Raw genomic sequence first — 17803 nt, 5'->3', positions numbered from 1 at the left:
AACAATTGTAACATACAACACAAAGACTAAAGTCCTAATTAGGCATCATCTATGTTGAAAAAAAAAAAAGAACATAGAAAGAAAGCTTGGTCTTAAGATGACTGTCTCCCACATCTTTGGCAAATTTATACAGCCACACTTGTTGGAGTTTGGAATATGTTTCAAGGCTTCCGTTGATTCCAGGAACAACCTCTCTGACTTATAAAAGCTTCAGTGCAGCATTTCTGTTTTTTTCCAATCGATCCTATGTGCAGGGGGTATCTAAAGCATTGTCTGCTAGGCCTGACTTGCCATAGCAATAGTGCCTGAGGTATTTTTTATGTTCACTGAGGTGGATGTCCACAGTTCTTCCTGTCCATAGTAAGCTCAATCACACAAACAGGGTACTTCATAGATTCCTGGATGTGATGGAGAGATTCTGACCTTGGTTGAACGTATGAGAGTTTCCAATTTCACATACAGTTTAAATATGGTGTATAGTTGATGTTTATTAAGCACTCTAGATATCTTTTCAAATGTTCCTTTAATGTATGGGATGGTGACAAAACTGTCACCACATATTAAAGAGAATTCCCCCCCCCCTCACACACACATTAGTAGCATTTAATATTTTGTCTATCTTATGCAGATTATAGCCATTGGCCAAGAAGGTGTGATGTAAGTGTGTGAATTCAGCAGTGAGAGCAGTGTCATTGGAACTAATCCTGTTGTTATACTGGATTGTGGTTATCTCGCGTATTGTGACAAACTGTTTTTGTGCTCTGAAGATGTTGGATAGAATACCAGCGAAATATCCACAATAATTTAATAAATAGTTATTTTGTTATCAGTCTGTGTTCTCATCTGTACCATTAAAATTAATCGACAGTACACTAGTAGGAATCAAAATAAAGTTAAATTTCACATTAGAGTTAGATAACTTTCATTTCTGGAGGTTCTGTTAACAAAGAAACCAGATAATAGTGTTTCTTTATGGGGCTTCCACAAGTTTACTCATACTGGATGTTATCTTCCTGCTTTGTTCCTTCACCACCCTTTTCAATAACTAGACATCTCCACATTAAGAACTGGGCAACCGCCATTCTAAATCCTTCAAACCCTTTTTGATTTCTTGGTTCTTTATTCATTAAGAAAACATTGTCAAATAGATATTACTTTTGGATAATTATCCACTTTCAAACCAGAATATCCATATGGAGATTTGATGTCATCCCATATTCACTGACAGGAATTGAACCCATGTCTTTCTGACTAAAGGGCTTCATCTATGCCGACTGAAATTAAATTTCTTAATAAAAAATAATTTTTGTTAAAGATTATTTTTTTATGCAGAATTTTTTTTATGATTACCAATGGAAATTTGCAATGCAGAGTACCAATTCATCACAAACTCTTGACTTTCTTTGCACCATTCATAGAGGAGATGGGATTGGATATCAAAGATTTAAAAGACAACTTAGCAGACTATTATATAGATGGGTTTGACATCTTTATCGTGGCATCAATTTTATGTAAGCCAAGTTACTTGGCTTGACATGCAGTTAACTGAGAGGAAGATGGGACTAAGCCTTTATAGCTCAGTCAGTAACAGTGATGTCCTTTGGTTGGAAACACCTAATCTGAATTCCATGTAGGATATACCTTTATAGTGGCTTTTCGTTAGCCTGTTTCATATAGAACTGACAGTTCCACATGCACTGATGATGTAATGATATTTTCAGTTATTTTCAGCACAAAATATCTGTACTTTCATTTCTTTAAAGTTAATTACTGTGGTTATCACGTAATTTGTTATTTATAGTCATGCCACAGGTACCTTTAAAGATTAGACAAACTAATAAACAAATGACAAACATACAGACTATGCATAATAGGATTAAATCCTCTCTTGTGGCATTAGCTTTTTCTAATTCCAGGTTACTTGGAATTAGAAAAATTAGAATTAGAAATGTGAGCCTAACTTATTGCTGAGAAGATGAGATGAGGTTACGAAATAGAAAAGTATTTATCATCTATCATCTGGCTGCAAAAGGAATCTGGATTCATACTTATCCATAACAAGGGGAACATTTATTAGACCTTAGAATAGGACTTAGTTAACTAGTATTAAATGATGTAGAGACAGATTAATTTTCTCTTATGCAAAACAGTCATAACACCCTCAGAACATCATATGTTTAAAGTTATTGCTGCTACTCAGACATCTAACAGATTCCTAGGATTAACATTGTTAAATCAAACATTGCAATCTCAAGTAAAGTTAGGATAAGACAAAGGGATAATAAATACTAAATTGAACTTTTTTCACATAGTGATGTTTATATTTGTTGTATTATTTCCAATAATTATAGATTGTGCTGTTAAAGCTAAACAAATATCATCAGTAAATACAGTTCATCTTTTATTCATTTATATATATATACAAGGGTGGTCTGAAAAGTTCTCGGCCTAACAGTGAAAAAAACGAATTTATAATTTCAAAATTAATTTAATTTTCAACATAATCCCCCTTAAGACTAATACATTTATTCCAGCGATGCTCCAGCACTATTATCCCGTCCCTGTAGTGGTTCTCAGTAAGATCTCCAAAATACCCCTCTACAGCTGCAATCACCTCTTGATTTGAAGAAAAATGCTGACCAGCAAGGAAGAGTTTTGGGAAGAGATAGAAGTCAGAGGGAGCCAAATCTGGGGAATAGGGATATGTTCTGACAATTCATAGTTCAGATCCCTTAATTTTCCCATTGCCAAAAACACCATTGTGGGCAGGTGTATTGTCCTGATGAAAGATGATTTTTTCTTCTGCAAACTGGGTCTTTTCTCCTGAATTTTTCGTCTAGTCTGGTTAAAAGATTGGAATAATATTTCTTGGTTATTGTTTTACCCTTTTCAAGATAATTAATAAACAAAATGCCTTTAGCATCCCAAAACACCGATGCCATTACCTTTCCTGCTGATGGAACCGACTTTGTCTTCTTTGGCGCTGAACAAACCGGCTTCTGTCCACTGTTTTGACTGTTGTTTGGATTCTGGTGTGTAATGGTGAATGCATGTCTCATCCATAGTAATAAATCAACGTACAAAATCAGTTTTATTCTTGTTAAAATGCTCCAAGCACTGTTCAGAGATTTTCATGCGAGTGTGTTTTTGATCTGCTGTCAGCAAGCGCAGCACCCATCTTGCACAAAGCTTCTTCATATGCAATTCTTCATGCAAAATATATACGACACGTTCTTTTGAAATAATGCCTATAGTCTCAGCAATTTCACACACTTTGACTCATCTGTCATCCAATATCATACTGTGCACTTGATTAATGATTACTAGTGTTGTTACACTTTTTGGATGTCCTTCACGTGGATCATTTTCAAGTCTGGTATGGCCATGTTTAAACTTTGCACATTTCTTAATTGTCGAAAATGAAGGCGAAGAGTACCCATAAACTTTTATGAATTTCGAATGAACTTCTTTTGATGTTAAACCTTCCTTTACAAAGAATTTTATAACCACACGATACTGAATTTTATCCATTTCAAGGGATACAGACAACAATTTTGCTTCAGACAAGCTGTATAAAACAAACTACTTGATACAATGACTTGCAGTTTCACATGGATGCTTATGACAGATCTACCAACTTAGAGAAAAAAAAAAAGATTTTGCCGATAGTGTTGCCATCTATGGTTGAGGCCGAGAACTTTTCAGACCACCCTTGTGTGTGTGTATACACACACATACATATATATATATTATTATTTATTTATTTATTTATTTATTCATTCTTTGACAAGTGGAAAGCAAAGAAAAAGATGTCAATTTGCTGCTTTACACTTATTTTAGTTACATTTTTTTTTTTTTTTTTTTTTTTTTTTTGTTGTTGTTGTTGTTGTTGCAAGGGCATTGTTTCTCTTTCATTCAGAGTTCTTTTGAACTTTATCACTTGCAAATTTTTAAGCACATCTGCACTGAAATACTTCTGTTTCTTATATCACTCACTAATTTTTATCATAAATTAGCTTATTCTATTCTTTTCAGCATTATTTTTATTTGTTCACTCTTTTATTTGTTTATTATCTTATAATTTAAATAATTATTGGGTTTCGTAATTTGTTAATATCTGATTTTATTTCTTTCTCATTTGTCATATTCCATATTTTTTTTTTGTTTTATTATAGAATTAGAGTGGATGTTAGGTGAAGTAGGAGCTGTTCCATGTGAGTTAGAATCAGATCCACGCCCAAAAGCTGAATGTGTTTTATTATCTTCACTGAAGAGCAATGCTGCTGCTGATGATGATGATGACTGGTAGAAAATGAAAAATTATAGCATTATAATCATTGATGTTTTCTTATTTATTTATAGTGTTAATATTTTATAAAAAAATGCATTGGTCTGTCTTCTGTTTTGCCACTTTTAATAGCAGATTGTCTGCATATTATTTTATTAATATATTTGAACTTATTTTTTTTTTTAATATATAGTTATGTGGTACTGAGATTATGAGCAGTAATAACTAAATTTGTGTAGTGTTATGTTTTTATAGGGGTGGGGTCTTCTGCACACGCAAAAGTTTTTTTTTTTTTTTTTTTTTTTTTTTTCAACATCATTTTTCTTTTCTGAAAGCAGCTTGTTAGAAATTGTGAAATTATAATTTAAACTTTTTTGTATCAAAAAATTGTATCATTTTATACATATGCATTACTTTAGAGACACTGTTATAAATTGCTTCCATCATTTATTCTGCTTAAATTTAAACTGCCTTTAAGTTACTAAAACCAGTTGTAAGGAAGAATCTGTTATTATTTTTAATTAACTTTTGTACTACTTAACACATCATCATACACTTTGTTATAAAAAAAAATTCAGTGCAGTTGTCATTTATTTTTTTATCCCACTTGAGGATTGTTTTTTATATATGAATAAAAAAATGTGAATAAAATTTTTAATTGAAGTACTGGTACTGTTTATTTTTTGTTTAAATTAACATGAAAAATCACAAGGAATAAGTAATACTATTTATTTAAGGCCATATTTCAAAATGAATATTACAGGCCATCATCAGTAGTGACAATAGTTAATTACAAAGTAGAATGCAAACAATGGATTAATTTAAAAATGGTAAGAGCAGCATGATGTTATACATAAAGCAGCACAATAGTATAACTGAGGAAATATTGCAATATGAATTATTCATTAGCTATTTAAAAAAAAAAGAGTGATTGATGTGTGATTAAAATAGGACAAACTGGATGCTCTGTAGAAAAAAGAATAAAAGAATACCAATCTTATATTTGCAGCAGAAGATTTACACCATCTTCTGACACAATGTCTGAAGCATGCTTACTTCATCAATGCCAGGATAAATTTAAATGCTTGTTTAAAGAAAGTGCTGAGGCCTTACTTCACCATCCAAACTTAAATCAGAATGACTGTCTCTCTCTCTCTCTCTCTCTCTCTCTCTCTCTCTATCTATCTTTGATATGGGAAAGTATTATTTTAATCACACACCTAATTTTTTTTAAAATAGCTAATGAATAATTAATATTGCAGTATATCCTCAGTTATACCATTGCATTGTTTTATGTATGACATCATGCTGCCCTTACTTTTTTAAAACAATCCATTGTTTGCATTCTATTTTTGTAATTAACTGCTTTTTACTACCACCGATGATGACCTGTAATATTCAGGCTGAAATATATGGCCTTAAATAAATACTTATTCCATATGTTATTTCAATGTAAGTTAGAGAAACCTCTCATAGCACAGATATTATCTCTTAAGCAACAATTGTTTTATTTTGAGGAAATGCAAAGTTGATTACTTTAGTTAAGTTAAATTGCTGCATTGGCATCAATCCAAATAAGTACTGCAGTACTTGTCTGTATTGATCAGTATCATTCGAGGCAAGTACTATAGTACTTGCTTCGAATGATACCGGATACAGCAATTGTATTATTGTGAAAGTGATGCAGTGCAGCTGGATTTTAGTAGATCTAGAAATATGCGACTCAGGCTGTCAGTGTGTCGGGGTTTTATAAGATTTTGCTGGACTCCTATTTCAGTCTGCATGCATACTGCAAAATTAAAATGAAGTAAGAGTTATTTTCTTATTATAAGTTATTAATAGTTATTAGAAGTTATAAATATTACAACACAAACATACCCTTTTCAATATTTGTCATTATCATCATCATGCTTATCAAGGATTTAGGCCTTGAGTGGCCTGTTTCGGCCTTAGAAGTCATCGTTGAATCTCTTAAGTGGACGTTCTGATTTTCTTTTTCCTATTGTTTTGTAATTTAAGGCTTGTTTTGTAATCTGTTTCATTCCTTTCAACGTGTTCCATCCATTTATGTTTATATTTTTTTAATTTTTTCTATTACTGAATCCTGGTTTAATTCTTTCATAATTTCTTCATTTCTTTTGTGATCAAATAGAGTATACTTTGCAGATTTTCTCATTACTTCATTTCAGCTGTTATGTTTGTCTTTGTTTTATTGTCCAGATTTCACTTCCATATTTACTGGATCTTGTCCTTTGAAGGCCATCATTTTTGATTTTTCTGTTGATATTATCATTCCATAATCTTTGGCTATCTCATTTAAATTTAAAATACCTTTCTGTAATTTATCTTTAAACTTACTTTAAACAAGCTTTCGATAACATCAACAGAGAAATCCTTCTTAAAATTCTACTAGAAAAAGCAATAGACAAATATATAATACGGTTTCTGATAAAATATTACTCTAAGACAAATGCAATAATTAAAAAGGACACACTCACAACAGAACCCATAGAGATCCAAAAAGGAGTAATGCAAGGATGCCCATTATCCCCATGCCTATTCAACATATATCTAGAAGAAGTTGTAAAGAAGGCAATAGACAATGACCCTGGAATCAATGTCAATGGTTTAAACATAAATAATATCAAATATGCAGATGATCTTGTCCTTCTTGCAAGAACCCCAGATGAACTACAAAAGTTGATCAACAAGCTAAACGAAACCTGTAAAACATATGACATGACAATAAATATACAAAAGACAAAAGTGATGAAAATAGGGAGGAACGGAACTACCATCTCAGCCATCCTAAACGGAGAACAAATAGAACAAGTAGACAACTTCATATACCTTGGATCGAAACTAACAGAAACAATAGATGAACTCAAAACAATCAAACACAGAATAGCAATAGGATGGACCACCATGGGAAAATTACAGAAAATCTGGAAAACAAACAAGATATCTAAGCAAGCCAAAATCAAATTATATGAAGCAATAATTATACCACCAGTCATCTATGGAGCAGAAGCGTGTACAGTTAAAAAAAAGAGAGGAGAAAAAACTGCTGGCATTTGAAATGAAATGCTTAAGAAAAATAAATAGAACAAGTTGGATAGAAAAGAAAACAAACATCACAGTCAGACAAGAACTATTGTATAAAAAGACAATAATAGAAAAAATTAGAAAACAACTGAGATGGTTTGGACACACTGTATGCATGGATGCAGACAGACTTCCTAACATCCTAATCAATACTTTTCCAACTGAAAAAAGAAGACCAAGAATTACCTGGCTGAAATTAATAAAGAACATCTCGGGATGCAGAACATATAAGGAACTTTTTCGAACAGCAAACTTGCTGTTCGATAAAGCATTTCTTTACTTAAACATTTCTGGTTGAATATGGATCCGAGTGCTTTGTTTTTAACCCAGCACTCGGATCCATAACTTACAACTGGTTTAAACACCGTCTTGTATACTGTTAGCTTGGTGGTTTGGCTAATTTCTCTCTTATTCCATATAAATTTATTCAGCTAGCTCCTCACCAATACCAGCTTTGCTTATTCTGTTGTCTGTTTCCAGATTTAACCTGCCATCTTCACTAAAAACTGTGCCTGAATACCTGAAATATTTTACTTGTTCTATAGGATCTCCATTCAGAATGCAGCTGAAGTTTTCTATGCACCTGCCTGTTTTCATAGTTTTGGTCTTTTTATTTGCTGATTTTCATGCTTTTCCAAATTTTCCAAATTTGTTACAGCTGTTATTCAATTTAGTTAGTGAATCCTGGAGACTTGCACCAGATGTGTTTATGAGTACATCATCATCGGCATAAAGCAAAAAGCTAAGTTTGATATCTCCAATTCTAATATCAAGCTTGATACCACTTTTTTCATAATATGATCCATATTATGTCTTTCTCCTGATTTTACATCAAACCATCTTCCTGTATTTCCTTCAATTCTAACTGCCGACTGACAACTTAAATATAGGCTATGTATTGCTCTGTATAATGTTCCATTCACCTCATATAATTGTAGTCTTTTGAAAAGCTTTTCTCTGGGCACCTTGTCATATGCCTTTTCCAGATCTACAAAAGTTAAGTGCAGATCCTTGTCATATTCTCATGATTTCTCAACTGTTTCTCTTAAAGTGAAAATCTGATCTCGACAACCTCTATTTGGCCTGAACCCGGCTTGTTCCTCTCCAAGTTTTTCTTCCACAATCTTTCTCACCCCTTTTCAAGTATGCTTGCATAAATTTTACCTGGAACACTTAGTAGAGAAATTCCTCTGTAATTCTCACATTCAGTTTTATTCCCTTTTTTTTTTTTTATAGATGAGTACTATGAGAGGTCTACTCCAATCATTGGGAATTTGATCTTCTGACCATATCCTCTGAATTATGCAGTGTAGCCACTGCAAAACGTTTATACTTCCATACTTAAGCATTTCTGGTTGAATATTATCTACTCCAGCTGCTGTTCCACATTTCAAGTTTTTGATGACTTTTTCTACCTCAAGTATCGATATGTACTCCTCTTTGCATTCCTCTTGAAAATTTTCTAGTATGGTTCTGTCACTGCTTGGTTCATTTAACAGTCTTTCAAAGTAATTACTCCAGACATATAGGATATCTCCTTACCTTCAGTTTTCATGTCATATCATCTTTGATTCCTTTTACTCTTTCCTCCTTTTCTAAGCTTCTTCAATAGCCTCCAGAACATTTTGCCAGTTTCTTGATATTTATTTTCTATGTTCTTACCCAAGTCTTCCCACGACTTTTGTTTAGCTACTTTTACACACAGCTTAGCTCCATTTTTCTCTGTATTCTTTTACAGCATCTGCGACTTCTTTGCTAGGAACTTTTGGTATTCTTTCTTCTTTAACTTCTTGTATCCACCATGGTGTTCTTATTTTTCTATCCTTGCAGACTACTTTACCACATACCTCCTTACCTGGATCAATCAATGTCTTCTTCACAGTTTGCCACTGAGATTCCAAGGTGTGGTTCTTGTTTTCAATTTGTTTCATTTTTTCTTTGATAATGTTTGTATAGTTGAGTCTACAATTTATTTGTAAAAGCTGCTTAACTTTAATTCTTTTTAAAACTTTCTTGCTTATTGTTCTTTTCAATGTGATATTAATTTTTATCCTGCTTAGTACTAAGTAATGGTCACTTCCAATTTCAAATCCTCAGTACACTCTTGTATACTGAATGAGCATGAAGATATCACTATCAACAATAACATAGCCAATTAGGCTTTTCTTATACTTGTCTTCTCTCCAAATCCAAGGGCCAAATCAGATTGTTTCTGTAAATAATAATATTTGGTTAACCGATCAAGTGTTGATCAATTTTCTCTGAACCACCACAAAGAGAACAAGAAGAGATTCAATATATAAAAACGATTGCAATTCCGTATGTAAGTGGCATCTCCAACAAGCTCGCCAATCTCCTCAAACAACACAAAATAAGAGTAGCATTTCAGCCTATAGATACTATTCGTAAACTACTAAGATCTCCAAAAGACAACCATCCTTTCTACAAATATGCTGGAGTCTATAATATTCCATGCTCATGTGGCTCTAATTACATCGGACAGACTTCGAGAAGCCTCCGAAATCAGGCAAAAGGAGCACATTGGCTATGTCAAAAACAACAGACAGGATATTTCTGGCCTATCATCTCATTTCTCCACAACTAACCATGTCATTGAGTGGGACAAAAGCTGTTCCCCTTACTTAGAGGAAGATTACCATTCAAGAATGTTCAAAGAAGCAGCCACAGTCGCTGTTCTACTGTGAACCTTAACAGAAATCAAGGCTGATACTCCCAGAGATATGGAAAACCATAATCAGAGCCTTAAAAACGGAAGAAATGAACTTTAATACAAACTACAGAAGGTTCCTCAGCAACAGCTAGCTGATCTTGTACACGCGATACGTGTTTCACTCACGTTCGATACTATTTTATTTGTAATTATTCTTGTCAGTGTTGCAGTTACGCATAATTGTGAGAGTGTTTAAACCTATATGTAAGTGCCCTGAAGAAGCCAACAGATAAGTGTGGCGAAACTAGTTGGTTCAGTTAATTAATAAAATTGATCAACACTTGATCGGTTAACCAAATATTATTATTTACTAATTTATGATCAAGAAAACAACCTTCATTATGTTTCTGTAAGTTATGGAGACTACAACCATATTAGGAATAATACTTTAATTTCCCAGCATTTCGACCTTCATATTAAGATCATCTGGAGTACACACACACACACACACACATATATATATATATATATATATATATATATATATATATACACACACACACACACACACACACACACAGTTGATCGTTTTAGAGCATGGGTTTGAATAGCGCAGATCCACTTATATGCGATTTTTATGAATAAATATATTGGAAAATTTTTGGAGATTTATGACAATTTGAAAAAACTCACAGGCGAACCACATAGCTTAGAAATATTGAAAAAATTAAGAAAAGGTTATGAATTTTATGAATATATAAAGTATATCTAGATAATACTCTTTCAGGGGTTCCCAACCAGGGGTACGGTGAATAGCAGGTAAATTAGTATATTATGCTATTAATATATTCCAAAAATAGTTATGTTATCAACATTTCCGGGCTATTCCATGTTGGTATTATCTGTCACTGACACAGTGAGGTTGCATAGACTTTTTCCTCGCTGCAGGGTCCGATAACTCAAAATGCCCAGTTAAGATTCAAGATAGCTAGTGAAATTGCCAGATTGACCCCCCTCTCCCCGGAGGCTCACCTCTGAGGCATCTGCACCTCATGTGCGTGACGTAATATATGGTACACACTCCAATTGCTTCATTTCGACATTCTCATAGTACACACGTTTCAGTGATAAACATAGGTTAGCTAAATTACTTTTGCTGACTAATTTTTAATCTAATCGTAAGTAGCCTATAGTTTATTTTTAGCCTATTCTAAAAATACGAGGATAGATAAAGATTTAAATACATTAAAATATTATTTATTTTTTAGCTTATTTTTAAAATAAAAGGTTACATCAGGATTTATATACAAAAAAATATGTTTGCAGACCCAAGGAATGACCATGCCAACGAAACGTTGTTACCAAGATTCACATGTGCAATATGGTTTTACTTTTGTGCATGACAAAGAAGATGTGCAAAAACCGTAGCGCTTCATTTGCTCCAAGATATGAAGCCATCAAAACTGAGAGAATGTTCATCCCAACATTCTAACGAGTCAGAGTCCTTATTTGGAATAAAATGAGCACGATTTGGTAAGAATATCACACTTCATGACCGTGGATTTATTACCCTGAAGAAACCAGCACTGGAGGCCAGTTATCGTGTCACCAAAGAAAAGAAACCACATACAATTGCTGAGACATTAGTGAAGCTATATGCCATGGACATGGTTGAGTTGATGTGTGGTAAAGAAGCAAAAGAGAAAATTGCACAAATACCATTATCAAATAATACAATTTGTGATCGGATTTGAGAAATGTCAAGAAGACATACGTGTACCGGTAGTGGAGGAAATGAAGAATAGTCTGGCAAGAATTAGTTTGCAGTTGGATGAATCGACTGATGTCTTTCACTGCACACAGCTAATTATTTTTACTAGATATATACATCAGAATGAAATAAAAGATGAATTTCTTTTTTGTAAACCCTTGGAAGAAATAACAAAGGCAGTGGACATTATGAATTTGCGAATGATTTTTTTTTTTTTTTTTCAAATGGGAATTAGTAGAATCTATTTTACTGACGGTTCTCCCGCTATGTTGGAGAAAAAAAATCAGGTTTCACCGCTTTAGTTAAGGAATTCAACCCAAATATTTTTACAAGCCATTGCATCCTTTACTGGTATGCTTTAACATCTAAAACATTTTCACATAATTTGAAAGCTGTTTTGGATGTTGTTCAAGTTGTAAATTTTATAAAAGCAAAAGCATTGAATCACCGTATGTTTAAATCTTTGTGTGAAGAAGTTGGAGCAGATCATATCATATTGCTGCTTCATACAGAAGTATGATGGTTATCCAGAAGAAATGTTTTTGAACTTAGAAATTTAATTGAAATTTTTTTAGTCGAAAAAGAATTTGCTGTTGCTTCATATTTCAAAGCTTCAAACTTTGAGATTTCTCTGGCTTATCTTTCTGATGTATTTGGAATTCTTAATTCTGTGAACATTTCACTGCAAGGTACAGATGTCATTCTCGTGGAGGCTGAAGAAAAGATACAATCATTTCAAGAAAAATTGACTGGGGAAGAAGGGTGGAGTTAGGTAGCTTTGCCAGTTTCACATCTCTTGATGAAATCACTTCAGATCCGGCATATGAACTAAAACAGGAAGTTCGTGATAGTATTATATTGAATTCAAAAACTTTGAAAGAGGTAGTTGCAAGAATAATTCCTCCTGACCAAATAAATGAAGTTTGGATACGTAACCCTTTTCATATTGATTTAGAAAAAATCAGTGAAAATGACCAAGTGAAAGACAAGCTAATTGATCTCTACAATAACAAGAAACTCCGAATTGAATTCCAATCAACGAAGTTACAAAATGTTTGGTGTACACTTGGAGACACATATCTCATCACGAAACTTGCTTACATGGCTATAATTCCATTTATAACAACTTATCTATGTGAATCAGGATTCTCAGTTCTGTTTTCAATCAAGTGCAAAACAAGAAACAAACTGAACATGATATGCGGATATCTATTTCAAACACTGTACCAAGAATAAAACTGTTGGTGGATAAGAAACAGTATCAAGTCGATTTTAGTGCAGTTTAATAAAGATTTTACAATTTTATGACAATGTAATTGATTTATTTACCGAATAACGCTTTTATGAAAACTTAATTACTGTTAAAAATAAGGCGATAAAGATCCTTTGTTTTATAGCCAGTATACGAAACTAAAGATCGATAACTACGATCTATAAGGTTCATGCCGAAAAACTATCGGCGAAGGCAATTCGAAGTAAAGGTGAAGCAAGCTCCCTCACTATTCTTGATATTTTTATATTCTTTGAATCTGCATCGTAAACTTAAGAATTTATTTCTTATTATAATGAATGAGGGGTACTGGATAATTTACTAAAAGCCAAGGGGGTACGGGGATCAAAAAGGTTGGGAACCCCTGCTCTATTTTATCATTTACTACCATAAAGTATACACAAATCTATTATAAAAAGTTAAAATTTATCAAAACTTATCCACACAAACACTTGCAGACTGTAGATGGCGATTTGCAGTCGAGAGAAATGTAAACACATAAAGATGCAGTTTAACTGTTATTAATTAGTTAAATTAATTAACATAGAATAAAATTTATAATGATTTATTCATTAGTGTAAAGGCTAGGCTACTGCAAAGCAATTGTATTGATTGCACTAGTCTACCATAATGCAATCATATTGCTGCTTCGTTATCAATGCGTGAATTATTATACCTGTAAACAAATTTGAATTTCTTTTCATTTTTGATGTCTAGTATTAGTAATACGTATAACATCTGATAATTTGTGCTATTTTTGTATCATATAAGACAATATTGATGTAGGTACTGACTGACAGACATACAACTTAATTTACAGTATCGATAAATATTTAGTATTTAAAATGTTAAAGGTTTCTAATCATATTTTATCAGCTATGGTGGTTGGGAGAAATCTTCTTTTAGTGGTATATAGAATCCAGTTTGTTAATAGTCCTGGGTGCAACAGCAAAGTTTAAGTCTTTACATCACTGTTCAGGGAATAGCTAAAAAGGTTAATCACATGACTTTATTGAAGCAGTTGGTTGCTCCTGTTATCACTTAATTCTGGTAGGCTGGTATTATCTTCTATTTTTAGTAGTTGGTTGCTCCTGTTATCACTGGCTTGTGATTGGCTGCTTTCAAAGTCATCTGATAAGAAATTTATAAATTTGTCCATCTGCTATTTAAATATGCTGCTCTTACAGTATAAGAAATTTGGCTATAAGTTTTACTTTCTTTGTTTCCAGGCTATGTTTTGTTGACTCGTCAGTAATCCTCAAGGTCATACCAAATATTTGGATTTAAATAACTGAAAAGTTCTGATTTTAAATTTAGAACCTGATTTTGTGCAAATGCTAAGTTTTTGTGATTAGTTTGAATATGCTCTCTGAGTGTTGCTTTCTCATTACGGTTATAAATTCTTAGTGCTTTTGCTAAGATGAATTTCCTTTTTAGCTTGATGCAGCTGGGAATTAGATTGCTGTCTCTACATTATAATAAAAATGACAGTCAATTAATCAAAACAGAAACATGTATTTTTAGATTACAAAACTGATTGCAATGCTTTTGCATCAAATCTCCATGAAGGGAATGCTAATAATCATGTAACATTAAAGGAAAGGGAACAAATCTGATCATCAGAGGAAATTAGCTAAGCAGGCCAAAGTAAATCCAAGAGAGGTTTTTTTTTTCCATTATGTAGCAAGCAAGAGGAAGGATGACTTTAATCAGTGCTGATGGTAGGAAGGTGACAGAAATAGAGTTGAGTTACTGAGTGATTGCTTTGCAAAGGTGGAGATTATTCACACTATCTTCCAGGTGGAGATTTTTCAGTTGCTGATAACAGAGACATGTCAAAATTGAGGTAGATGAATATCAACTTGAATACAGCAGTGGGAATGGATGGCATGTTGATCTGCATACTATGCAAATATGCAAGAGAAATATAATTTGATGAAATTTAAGTGTCAATTTCCCAAGAGAGTGGAAAGAGGATAAGATAGTTCTATTACATAAAGCTGGTTCCAAGACTTCTGTAGCAAAGGAGTTGTTGTTCAACTATTGGAAAAGTTGGTTAAATGCAGAATCCAACAGTTGGGTGGATAGGGATAGAATACTCTATAGTGTAGAGCACAGCTTTTTATAAAAGGTAAGTTGTGCCTTAATTTTTTATTTTATTTTATGTTGAGCCCATACACAAGAGGTTGGTTAATCAACCTGTAGTACTTTAGTACCATTTATGCATAGTGGGTTGGGAAAGAAGAAGCTTCATGTTTGATTTAAAAGCCTGTATTATTGTATTCCTTGGGAAAACATAAATGGTATGAAGGAGGAGGACAAGAAACTTGTTCTGTGAGTTTCAAGTGTACTGTGAAGGGATGTTGGGTGACAGCTGCACTTGTTCCAATGGACATCAATAATCCCCCCACTGAGTGGGGGAATTATTGATGCTATTTCATATGAACATTTGCCATGGAAATATTTAGAGAATACACATACTGCAGAAACCAAGCGCCTATGCAAAAGTGGAAGGAGTTGGTAAGAGATGGGTTATTATTTTTTTTAGAAGCTGAAGAGGCAGTGGTTGCGATTAGTTTGTGCCAGGAGAGGCTTGATGGCAGAGTGATTCCAAGAAGAGAAATCTCATCTTGTCTGGAAATTTAAGTGTTCTCAGAGGTAATATTGGGAGAAAAATTGTTCTTTTTTGTGAGAAATACGGCAGAACTGGGTTTTGCTAGCATTGAAATTAACAAGGTTATCTGAACCCCATTGGAGGATGGCTTGGAGATCAAAATTGAGGACAGTGGTCATTGATGTTCTGTAGGTTGAGGTGATTTGTGTAGAGTAAGGTTTATGAAATGAAAGAGGAGTGTAATGTGCTGTCATCTGCAAAACTGCTACATTGTGTTGGAGGACAACTGAAGTAAGCCATTGATATATAAAAGGAAGAGGGTTGGTGAAAGAACAGAACCTTGTGGAACCCTGGCATTAGTTGAATGGTGAGAAGATGAGAAACGATCCACCATCACACATAGTCTGCACCCAGACAAAAAGTTGGCAGTCCAACTGCAGAAGTCCTGGGACAGACCAAATGATGAGAATTTGTTTAATAAACCTTTGTGCCAGATCCAGTCAGAAGCTTTGTAGATATCAAGTGCAACCACTAGAGGTTCACCAAACTTCTCCATGGCATTTGTCCAGAGATGGGTGATATATGTGAGTAGATCTCCTGTTGATCAGAGTGATGGAATCCATACTGATGGTCGTTTATTAGCAGGGTGCCTTTGAAGTAGTGTAGGAGTTGGGAAGTGATGGTTTTCTTTCCATTACTTTAAACAGGACTAATTTTACTCACATTTTATGATAAAGTCACAGCAGAATTGGATAAAGAAATAGGAATATGATATGTGGTGGGCAGCATGGTGTAAAAGATAAACCTACCTGAGTAATTTACATTTTATGATAGAGTGAGAGCAGAATTAGATAAGGGAAATGGCTATACTGTGTTACTGCTGGACTTTGCAAAGACATATGACAGAATACCACATGGAAAACTATTACAATAGTTGGAGCAAATGGGAATGGATATGAAGAAGGAATTGGGAGTTTGCTCACGGACAGATAGATGCCATAGAGTAGTATATGGTAGAGTGAAATCTAGAAGAATAAAGGTGGCCAGTGGAGTGCTTCAGGGTTCTGTGTTAGGGCCACTTCTCTTAAATTTGTATATTAATGATGTAGGGAAAGATTTAAGATTAAGGCTATTTATTGTTTGCTGATGATAAACTGGGGAGGGAAGTAGTTGATAAAGATGATGTAGATAGATTCTACAGGATGATTTAAATAAATTGATATTGTGGGCAATGGATAATGGTTGTCAGTTTAAGGTCACTTAGATAAAAGAGTTACACGTTGTTTATCACATTGTTGGTATTGGATTGCAGAAAATTGATCAGGCTAGGTTATGGTGGACAGAGAGTTGAAGTTCAGTGGGTACAGTTGGTAAAATAGTGCAAATAATTACTTTGATATTTGAAAAACACACTAACACCTGGGTTTCTTGGGGATCAGGAGGTGTTGGAGAGCTTTCAGATACAGCTGGTGAGAGATCTGTGGAATGCTCCCAATGAGGATAGGGTGAAGGTGTGTGGGTTGCAAAATTTAGTTGATAGGTAGAAAAGAGGGAACATGATAGAAACTTATAAGTTATTAAAGAAGTTCTATAAGATTGATACAAAGGAAAATTTTCAGTATGTGACAAACAGAGAACTAGGAGATCACTCCTAGAAGTTGTGTAACAGCGTGGTTAGTAAATGTGTGGGGATTAGATTTTTTGCTCGGCAAGTGGTGAATGAGTGGAATTGGTTGCCAGCATTAGTTGTGAGTGCCCTGATAGTGAATGAATTTAAGGAGATACATGATGGGTTTGTGTGTCTAAAAGTTAGTGTCAGCCTCCCATGATGAGTCTTCTGAGATATAAATGGAGATGTGTGGAATGATAATGAAATTCTGGCAATGTTCTGGATATAGGGAATAACAGTTATTAGAATCTGTATGAATGTTGAGAGGGATGCGCCAGGAAACATAGCCAGAATTTTATTATTATACAGGTATCTTGAGCCTGTGTAGCTCAGTAGAAGGCATTTGCACTCCTCAGTGCTAAGCAACCTGTAGAAAGAGCATTCTAAGTTCAATTCTAGTAACTGAGTAGAGGAA

The 17803-nt window shown here is 33.8% G+C and overlaps 1 protein-coding gene across 3 annotated transcripts in view; it reads left to right on the top strand.

The window, feature by feature from the left end:
• The window catches only part of viaf (viral IAP-associated factor), a 155488-nt gene extending 150537 nt beyond the window's left edge, over nucleotides 1-4951 (top strand). For all 3 annotated transcript variants that reach the window (XM_090412100.1, XM_090412098.1, XM_090412099.1), the window contains exon 7: nucleotides 4176-4951. In XM_090412100.1, coding sequence (XP_090268226.1) covers nucleotides 4176-4309 — 134 coding nt within the window. In that variant the 3' untranslated portion in view covers nucleotides 4310-4951. The remainder of the gene's footprint in view (nucleotides 1-4175) is intronic.
• The last annotated feature ends 12852 nt before the right edge of the window (nucleotides 4952-17803 follow it).

Source organism: Typopeltis vanoorti, chromosome 22, assembly GCF_054136105.1.
Source record: "Typopeltis vanoorti isolate ZY-2024b chromosome 22, IOZ_Tvanoo_1.0, whole genome shotgun sequence".
Taxonomy (NCBI): domain Eukaryota; kingdom Metazoa; phylum Arthropoda; class Arachnida; order Uropygi; family Thelyphonidae; genus Typopeltis; species Typopeltis vanoorti.
This window is presented reverse-complemented; position numbering and strand designations above follow the sequence as displayed.